This window comes from Pteropus alecto, unplaced genomic scaffold (assembly GCF_000325575.1).
Source record: "Pteropus alecto unplaced genomic scaffold, ASM32557v1 scaffold44, whole genome shotgun sequence".
Taxonomy (NCBI): domain Eukaryota; kingdom Metazoa; phylum Chordata; class Mammalia; order Chiroptera; family Pteropodidae; genus Pteropus; species Pteropus alecto.
Genome location: NW_006436812.1, coordinates 7,193,615 through 7,203,585, shown reverse-complemented (window position 1 = coordinate 7,203,585; position 9,971 = coordinate 7,193,615). Strand labels below are relative to the sequence as shown.

The 9,971-nt window shown below is 57.4% G+C and overlaps 1 protein-coding gene across 2 annotated transcripts in view; it reads left to right on the top strand.

Moving 5' to 3' along the window:
* The first annotated feature begins 4,299 nt into the window (after positions 1 to 4,299).
* The window catches only part of MPG (N-methylpurine DNA glycosylase), a 16,939-nt gene continuing 11,267 nt past the window's right edge, over positions 4,300 to 9,971 (top strand). For both annotated transcript variants that reach the window (XM_025048355.1, XM_006914042.3), the window contains exons 1-3: positions 4,300 to 4,432; positions 6,538 to 6,771; positions 9,475 to 9,679. In XM_025048355.1, the coding sequence (XP_024904123.1) occupies positions 4,409 to 4,432; positions 6,538 to 6,771; positions 9,475 to 9,679 (463 nt within the window). In that variant the 5' untranslated portion in view covers positions 4,300 to 4,408. The remainder of the gene's footprint in view (positions 4,433 to 6,537; positions 6,772 to 9,474; positions 9,680 to 9,971) is intronic.

The following is a 9,971-nucleotide window of genomic DNA, read 5'->3' as shown; positions in this document are numbered from 1 at the left end:
CAGAAAAAGACCCAGGAATGGGGGGAGGGGTACCAATAGCAGGGTACAGGCAGGAGCTGAGAACGGTACAGGGCCCCAGGCTTCCCCTAGGTAGTCAATACGAAGGTCTCCCTTCTTCCCTCAGAGAAAACAGAACTAGGACCATGGGTCTCCTAAGGACCCTTCCATCAGATGCTAGAACACATTGGGCATTTGAGTCTCAGCCCCTCAAGCCTCAAAGGGCCCCCAAATGTGTCCTCAGGCCCTTTGCTAGTTGGGGACCAGATGGCACTATCCCTCTCTGAACTGCGTTGCTGCCATAGCAAGCTATGTGCAGTGTCTGACTGCAGACAACCTGGCCCATGGCTACGCATAAAGTAAACAACGTGAGATGGCAGCCCACTTACAGGTTGACCCCAGAGCCTGGGCGAGGGACAGAATCCTCTGACTGTATCTTCATCCATACCATGGGACAGAGCAGTGCCTGTACATACTGGGTCCTCTATGCACACGGGTATATCAACATGATTCTTAGGTAAAGGAAGACAACGAAAGCTTTGGAGGGGCTAGAGGGGTCTCCTTCACTAGTTAGAGGGATGGCTACAAGTGCACTAGGGACACAAGGCAAGAAGGAGACTGCCCAGTGCTAATGCCCAGGACTCCTGCAGCCCACACGTGCCACCCCTCCCATTACAGGCTCTCAGCCAGAGACAGAACAGTCTCATGCCCAGCATTCTTGACCCCTGCCAGGGATAAGCAGGCCACGCCCACCTGGATGCCCAGACTGGGCTGGCAGGGTGTGCAGCAGTGTCCTCTTCAGAGTCCAGGACCTGGGCTCACCTCCAAAGCATGCCATGGCTGGACATCCGGTGCTGGCAGGACCCATCCTGCTGTGGATGCTGCAGGGTGCCACCCAGACCCACTCCATGACCCAGACACTCCTCAGCTTCCAGGAGTACAGCCATAGCTAGCTCACAGACGAGAACTCCCTGAGGAGTCACCTTCAGTGGACAAGAGCTTCCTTGTCCAAAATCATGCTTCCTTCCCCAGAAGGTGGTCTATGTGTCCACTGACAGGTAAATGGTCTCCCCCTGTATTCATTCGGGTTACCTCTGAAAGGCCGTCCCAGTTCTCGAGTTCCAGTGGGATCCACAGCAGCCTCTGCTGCAAACCCTCACTCTTCACAGGTGTTGCTCCCAAGGCATGCCCCAGTATACCCTGGCAGGTAAACCCAGGAATCCCAGGTTCTCTGCCCATCCTGGCCTCCTGAGCAAGGACCCTGGCATCAGAAGGATGGTATGAACAGAAGAGGGTCGACACGTGTGCTCAGGCCTGGGCCTAGTCCACAGGGACACATGTATGTACACACACATGCTCTGCCTCACGTGTGCTCCACTGCCCTATACCCTGGTGGAGAAGCCCCATACATGGAACCCCCACTCCTGTCGCCTCTATTCCCTCTTGACCCAGCCCTGTAGAAACAGAAATTAGCTGCAACTGCCTAGCGTGTGGACAGGTGACTGAGGATGGGCAAGTGTCTGGACCAGCCCCATGGCTGTGGACTTCACTCTGACCAATAGGAGTCCCTGCCAGCCACTCTGGAATCCTCAGCTCAGCAGGCCAGTCCCCGAGCGTAGGGGGGCCTGGATGAGCCCCAGACCAGCCCCTGGCTATTTGGGGAGGAAGTGGATATGGGCCAGGCCATCCAGGGGCCTGAAGTCACTGGCTATTTCTGAGGCAGCTTCCCCTCCCCATGTCTCGGGGTGTGGCAAGGGGTCCCGAGAATACCTGGGCATTGGCAGCACAGTCCCAGGAAGGGAGGGTGCAACCCATACACACCCCGTTCCACTGCCCTCTCTACCCAAAGAGCCTCTGAACCTCCCCCTACATGTCGACTCTTCCTTTGAGGGTGTCAGCCGTCCCTTCCACTATGTTAAAGAGAAAAGACACTGAGTCAGTGCTGGGGCTGGGGCTCTGGCCTCTATGGCTGATAGAGCTGCTGTCCTTTCTGTCAAGGCTCTGGTGACTGATGGCCCCTCCACAGGCTATGAACTGACCAGGAGAGGCAAAGAGCAGCTCACCTCAATGTTGACCCTTTTGAAAGCATCAAGGGTGTCCTCGCCTCCATCTTCCACTGACATCCTCCAACATGGCTTGTCCAGCCCAGAAGCAGGGCACACTAGGGATGGAGAAGGCCCCAGGCCCCTCCTCCCGCCTAGCACCACCTTCTCTTACTCCCAGCCAGCCTGCCCTGCAGGCCACAGTGCAGTGGGAATGCTTAACCCACCACTTCCAGCCTGTGGTGGGGCCTCAGACCACAAACCAGGAAGGGGGGCGGCGGGGGGGGAGCCCCCCTTTACAGAGGTTGCGCAAGCTCCTGCACTCAGGCCGGAACATCTGGAGAAGTGGGTTAGTGATGCAGGCCCTGCCGCTTCCTCCTGGGGGCCAGGGCTGCCCTGAGCCTCTCTTTCCTCATCCTCAAGGTTGGAATAAAACATCTCTCTGGGAACATGTGGACTCCCCATGATTTCTACCAGGACCATGTGCCATTTGTGAAATCAAAATAAAAACTTATACAAAACAGCACCCATCCTGCCCCTGCCCTCACTAGGGGGATGGGGCCTAACTGGGACCTCAGTTTCCCTCTGAGTGAGGGAGAAAGGGAAGGAAGGATGAAGTGGGGCCGGGCACACAGGAAAGCAGGAAAGGGGAGTCATTGTGTGGGCAGAATGGCTGCAGGGGGTGAGGAGGAAGAAAGAAAGGGGTGGGAGTCACATCCAGTCCTGCTTTACAAGCATGAGTTTATGACACATGGCCCACCTCCGGAAGCAGCACATAGTGCCACAAACAGCTGGGTGGCTTCCAGCAGGCAGCTGGAAGACTGCTGCTCCTCCCTCCCAAGGAAGTCCCTGTTGGGGCCCTGGGGTGGGGGTGGGGAGCTGGAGGGCTGGAGTTCAGTCCCTGGGCTGGTCTGAGGAGGAGGAGCAGTTGGAGACCAGCACCCTCCCAGCTGGACTTGTCCTGTGACCAGATGCCATGCTCATCTGAGAACCCCAGTCCCATAGCCCACCCAGTACATCCCATCTGACACCATCATATGCCCAGTTGCTCTGGGCGGCCCCATGGGTACCCCTTCCTAGGGCCAAGGGTGGGTTGTACAGGGTGTGGGACCGTATGCGCTACAGCAGAGGGGCCCTGCAGACCCAGATGAACTCTAGAGCGATAGAGTGAAGGGGTGGCTCTGCTGGGTGTTAGGACTGCACTCGCCTCCCACTGAGCCACAGAAGCTCCCAGAACAGCCCTGTGCCTAAACATCTACTACCCATGGCCCTTCTTTCTTCAGGACCAGGCACTGCCCTCCCCAGAATCCCCTCCCTCTACCCCTGGGGGCACAAATCTGACTTAAAACATTATAGGCAGGGCAGGCAGCAGGTGCTGGGTGTGGGGAGGGGCATCAGAGGTGAAAGGCAACAGTGTTCCCCATATTGCCCCCTGCCGCTGCCCTGCAAGGCGATGTTCACAGGTCCCCAAAGCCCTGGTACAGGCTGCAGCCTCTTGAGGAGGATGGCCACTCTCCAGCAGGCCCACTCCAGGATGTGGGCGGGCTCCTCTCGGCATACTTAGGCGGTGGGAGGGGTGGGGGCTGTTCTGCAGAGGCAGAATCCCAGGACCACCTGTGATGATGACTCTGGAGAGGGCTTCCGGACAAGCCTGGCATCCGCTTCCTGGACAAAGTCTTCCTGGCCCACTCCCCCGCCCAACCTGTCCTCTCCACCCAAATGCCCCCTCCCTACCCCCTCGCTGTGCAGGAAGGCTTGTCCCAAGAACCAGGTGTTCAGGCCACCTCCATCACGTGCCCTCCACGTGCACTCGACCACCACTGTGGGTCGCGCCCCCAAAGCACTACACCTCCAACCAGGACCCCCGTAGGGCCCAGTCAAGGTTCATGACGGACCAGTCGTCTTGGTGGTCTGACCACTGGCTGGTGGTGGAGTGGGCTCTACCGCTGTAGAGGGTGGACCAGGGTGCAAGCGGCGCGGGGTGGGGGTGCAGGTCACTGGAACTGGCGCCGAGTGCGGGGAGGGGGCGGGCTAGCCTCAACCCTAGCCGCTTCCCCACCCCCTTCTCACGCCACAAATGCTCCAGCAGCCTTGGGCCTTTCTCCAGGAAGGGAGGTGGGGCGCCAGGCAGGGAGAACGCTCCAGAGCCCTCGTCCCGGCGGGACACCTCCGTGTAACTCACCCCGGCCCCGCCTCCGGGGGCGGAGTCTGCGCCCAGCTCTGGAGGCCTCTCCCCCATAGGCATCCGTCCTCCTCTGCGCAGGCGCTGGCCACACCCCCGGGCCGGGGCGGTGCTTCCGGGGTCGACTCCAGGGTGGTCTTCACACCCTGCTGGTCCCTGCCAAAATTAGTGCTGGCGAAGCCGCGGGATGCCCTTGCGCAGCGGGACCCAGGTGAGTGCGGGTCCCAGATGAGTGCCCGCCCAGGTGAGCGCAATTCTCGCTTCGCGTACCTCCGAGGAGCAGGCTCGGAGGGCGAGAATCTCACCCGGAGTCGCACGACCGGGAAAAACTAGTAATGAGCGCACGGCCGGCCCGCGACCGAGGTCTGTGGTTCGCATACGAGCTCCCACCCGCGGGGTCGGGCCTGGGTTCAGCTCTGCTGCAGCATTTGCCGGAAGCAAAGTCGAGGCCCGGCCCGAAGTCGCCAGTGAGGGCTGAGAGGAGACCCCGACACCGGTTTCCTGGTTAAATGCTGGACTCTCAGGCCCAGCTCAGATGTCCCCTACCTCAGAGCCAGCGTGCAGACAGAAGTGACCATGGGGTTGGCCTAGAAGTTGGCCTGAGTGTCTGTCACAGCGTGATAAATGCTCTCCCTTTATTTACTTGTCTGCCCAGGTTTTGATGACGGACTGGTGGGTCCCCTGGAGATCTCCATCAGGCTAGGCTGTTTCCTGCCCTTCACTGAGTGGGCCCAGACTAGCAAGAGCCATCCCGAGTGGGTGGTGTTTCCTCCTACCATTCACTGAGTGCTTGCTGTATGCCAGCCCAGTGCCTTCCTAGCTTCTCATTTTCAGTGCAAGTTGTTGGTTTCCTCTCTGCAGATGAGGGAACAGAGGCACAGACACCTTCTGTTGTTTTCTGGGGCTCCTCACCCAGGGAACCCTCATTTCTAACCAAGGCCAAGTGATGCATGTGAGGCGCCCAGGTGCACGATTTGAGGCAGCATTCACCCTTGGTTGCAACAGTAGGGTCGCCTCATTTCTTAGCTCCCTGGTTAAACAGTCTGCGTTACTGTCACCACAAAGGCCTCTGAGGCAGGTTCAAATCTTAGGTCTGTAGTGGGAGCCGAGAGCTCTCTGAGCCTCAGTCTCTGGGCAGCCATGAGTCTTCCACCACGCAGGGTGGACCAGGGCAGAGACCTAGAGTGATCCAAGTGCCATGGGGCAGGCCAGGGGCCAAACTCAGGGTGAGAGCAGGGGTTGCAGTGCCCCAGAGTCTGAGCCGTGGGTTTTGGCAGATGGGCCCCCGAACTGCAAAGACAGTCACATCACTGTCCATTCTCAGCAGACGGGCGGTCTCCATTCGACATGGAACATCAGTCCTGATGTTAAAAATAATAAGTCTGTCACATGCTAGGGAGACATGGGTACTGCCGAAGATCAGCCCTTGAGGAAGGCCCCAGTGCTCACCTGCTCCCTTCATTGTCCCCCGTTCATTGGAGAGGCACTGTACCCAGAACAGCCAGGGGTGTGTGTTCAGGTCTCCCCCGCCCTGGCTAGGGGACTGGGTGACATGTGGTGGCAGGTGCCAGACAGAAGGTGTACAGGGACTCAGTGGATCCTCCTCATCCCTTGGGAGACCTCACCTTTGCCCTACTTGCTCCTTATCATTCTGACATCCTGAGTCATGAGGCAGAGGACAGTTGGGGACTCACTGGGGGTTATGTACTGAGCACTTGGAGTAGGGCCAAGCAGATAGTCAGCCTGGTATTCACCCACCTGTGTTTGTCAGACCTGGGCTATATGAGGAGGGGTCTGGCACAGTGCATTTGTCAGGTGTGTATGGATGATACTCTGACCCACAATCCATTCCTCAGCCAATTCCTAGTTAGGGTCACATGCAAAGGGCAGGATTCTAGAAACAAGCTCAACTTCATTGGGGCATGTGATAAATGAGAATCAGGGATACTGGTCCTCTTGTCACAGGCTTGTGTACCCACTGTCCCCTCCTTGGGTCCTGCAGCTGTTCACCACCAAGTCGTGCCTCTCCTGTATGTGGAGGGTGCACAGAGCAGAGTGGTCACCCTGTCACCGCTGCCACCAGGCTGTTCTCACATGTAGTCATTTTCCAAGGCCTTCTGGGGCCCATCATGGGGCTGAGTATGTCCGATCTGACATTCTATTCGCACCTTGCAACAACTCACAAAGGGGTCGCCCTCATTTTGCAGATGGGGAAACTGAGGCAGGCAGTCACAGACAGTCCTTAAGCTCTGCAAGCCTGGCTTCATCGCACAATAGTCTGCCCTCTCCAATTTATTTTGTCTTTTCCCATTACAGCTTTCCCGCAAAGTGTTACAAAAAAAGCAGCAGCCATTGGAGGCAGAGCGATATCAGCGCCTACCAGATGGAGCCCACACACCTTCCCCCAAGGAGCCCCACCTGGGGCCACCTAAGACCCTGGTCCCCCAGCTCAGCATCTATTTCTCAAGTGCCAAAAGCCACCCTGCTCGACTGGGATCAGACTTTTTCGACCAGCCTGCAGTCTCCCTGGCCCAGGCATTTCTGGGACAGGTAATATAAAAGTAGTGACATGGCCTCTGCTGAAGTGGTCATCACCGTGCAGCATCTGTGGGCCCAGACTCTCACTACTGGGCCCACATCCCTGAGTTGGCCCTGCTTATTCTCATGCAGTTAGCTGCTTTGCCCACACTTGTTCCTGGATAGCTTCACCTCGGTCAGCGGGGTGGGTCCGGGATCAGTTGGGAAGAATGCTGAGATTGATAGTGGCGTCTGCCCTGGGTGGAGGCAGGGAAGCCGCTCGCTGCCTGCCTGCCCTGGGTGCTGAGAACATTAGCCTTCTACTCCTGGTGCTGCCAGGGCAGGTTTCTTACAAGTGTCTTGTGAGGGGGGCTACCTTTGCCTGCCCTGTTCCCTGACACAGTCATGCCGCTCTCTAGCTTGTCTGTGTGTGTAGTAGTGACAGCTTTTAGCCACATGAGAGCTGTGGCCATGGCCTACAGGCTGCCTTGACATAGCCTCCTCCTCTCTGCAGCAGCTCACAGTGGCAGTGCTGGCTCCCCAGTGGCCCCCACAGCTCAGAGCAGGTCCAGGATCTGGAATGGGAATCAGGTACTACCCAGGACCCACGTGCCGGCAACAAGAGTTTTGGCCACATCTGTCTGGAGCACCATCTGGGTGTTGTTCTTGGGTTTCAAACTCCAGGCCTGGATTTTTGGTTCTCTTAGAGGTTCTATGGCCTACCCCGTGTCCTTTCATGAAGCTACCTTTAGGTTAAAGTGGCCAAAGTGAATTGGTTTCTGTGACTATAGAAAAATTGGTGCCAGGAGTTGGGTGCTGAAAGGAACATATCCTAAAATATGGGCTAGCAGAGTATAACCTAAGGGGTCACTTAGTGGGTAAAGACTAGATTCTGTTCCCATGAGAATGCTTCTGCTATAAGGGCCAGAAGATCCTGATAAAAGCACCCTAAATAATGAGGGTTTATGGTCTCACAGTGGCACATAAGGCAGGGGAGTCTCAGCATCAGGTCAAGGGTCCAAGGGCCTCAGTGTGTCACAGTCTCCCCTTAGGCTCCCATCATGCCTGCTTCAGCCCAGGGGTGGACAGGGCAATATCCAGTAGGGATGGGATCCCTTTATCCATTTTGGACAGAGAGAACAGCCTCCTTTAGGAGGACATTCCATAGATGTCCTTAGACCCCTTGGCCAGGCTTGGATCATCCCTCAACAGGTCATTGCAAGGAGAAATGAGTTGCTATGACAACCCAGACCCCTCTCGAGTCTCCCTCTTGGCTGAAAAGGGTATCCCCTCCCCTGGGACCCTCTACCAGCAGAGAGATGTGTTTGTAATGGGCATGGGTGGCAACCAACATCTGCTATCTGAAAATGATATGAGAATGAAATTCAGAGTGGAAGATTCAAATGAGAAAAGGGCCATGGGAAGCTCCTCTCCAGGAGGGCAACAAGGCCCTTCCAGGTGTGGAAACACGGAGCGTGAAGCTAACGAAGGCATGCCACCCTGATCTCCTGGAAAGATGGAAGTGAGGCCTTGTCCGAGAAGGAATGGGACCTCCCTTTCTTTCCTGGAGATGGGCTTCCAGGGGAAGTATCGACCTTCCCTCTTCCACCATTTCCAGCATCAGGTCAAGGCCTCGTCCAATGCTGCCCCACTGAGTGTCCAGGCTCCAGCACCTACCTCCCCATCCCGTGCCACCGACCCTGGCTATGGACATACTGGGTTCCCTGGGCTAAGGCAGATATAGCCTGGCCATCTGATTGCTCTGGCCTAAGGACAAGGCAGGTGCTGGGGACATTCCTGGGGACGTGGCTGGCCCCCAGAACTCCACTGCAAACCCTAGTCAAGCCTGGGACTCTGGACACTGGGCATGAGTATTGGCCATCCCCAGGGCCATATTCTGCCACACAGCCAAGAAATAGTCACCGCCATAGGGCAGGAGGCTCCAGGCTAGGGAGGACTTGACTCCCTGACATGTTTAGCACTCCACAGGCCCTCCCTGGTTCCCCTCTGGCCTGGGCTGCTCTCCTGGGTGCTCTGCTGGCCTGAGAACACCCACCCCCTCCAGTGACAGCCCTGGCAACTGCCCTTTGCCCTGTCCTCAGCTAGCCTGTCTGTCCTCTCCCGAACCCACCCCAACCCAGGGTGCTATTCAAGCCAACTGCAGCTAAGCTCATCTCTCTGCCCTCACTGACCCATTCCTTGTGGACTGGCTACACCCAGGGCCATGGTCCAGGCCAGGAGCACTGGGGGTCAGCCAGTCCTGCTGCTCAGAAAGGCCTTTCAGAGCTGGGTGGGTGAGAGCTGAGTATGACAGTCCTTCGTGGTTAGTCTGGGTTGAGGAAGCATCACAGGCTCTAGAGCATCCCAGGCAGCCATGTGGGGACACCACTGCTCTGTACCCTCCATGCTGCCCTGCCCCAGCCTAAGCAAGTTCAAGGGGACTTGGGGAGGGGTCGGCAGGGTGATGGAGGCAGTCCCTGCTGAGGACTTGGAGTGCGTGAATTTACTAGTGCTGGTGTGCAGCTCAGCAATGGCCAGAGCTTAATATGGCTGCAACCTGTGGACAGTTAGTGAGCAGAGCCTGTCGTCTAGTGGCCCAACAAGAAGGAGGGGACACTGGGGGGAACCTGGCTGGCCCTGGTACAGCCTGAGCTAGGAAAGTGAGGTCTGGCTGTGAACTCTCAGGTGGAGTGGGCCCATTCCTTCCTGCCCTAAGCAGACACTGACTGCCTGCAGGTCTTGGTCCGTCGACTTGATGATGGCACAGAGCTCCGTGGCCGCATTGTGGAGACCGAGGCATACTTGGGGCCAGAGGATGAAGCTGCCCACTCGAGGGGTGGCCGGCAGACCCCCCGCAACCGTGGCATGTTCATGAAGCCAGGGACCCTGTACGTGTACTTCATCTATGGCATGTACTTCTGCATGAATGTCTCCAGCCAAGGTGAGCAGTGCTGGGGTTGGAGCAGTGCCCCCAGCTAGTAGCTGGGAGATCCCCGGAAGGACCAGGATGGGCCAGGTGCTTGAGCAAGGAGGTGCCCTTGTTAGGCTAAGTCGGGGTTTCAAGAGCTCTGACTATACTCACAGGGTAGTCAGAGGGGCTGGGTGCCCCCATGGAATAGAGGTCATGTGTTGACCTGAACACAGGGCAGACAGGTTCCATGAGGCCACCACTGGTCCCAGAGCTCAGAACCGGTATCGCCAATGGCCCAGGGCAGACTCCAGAGGCAGGTCGT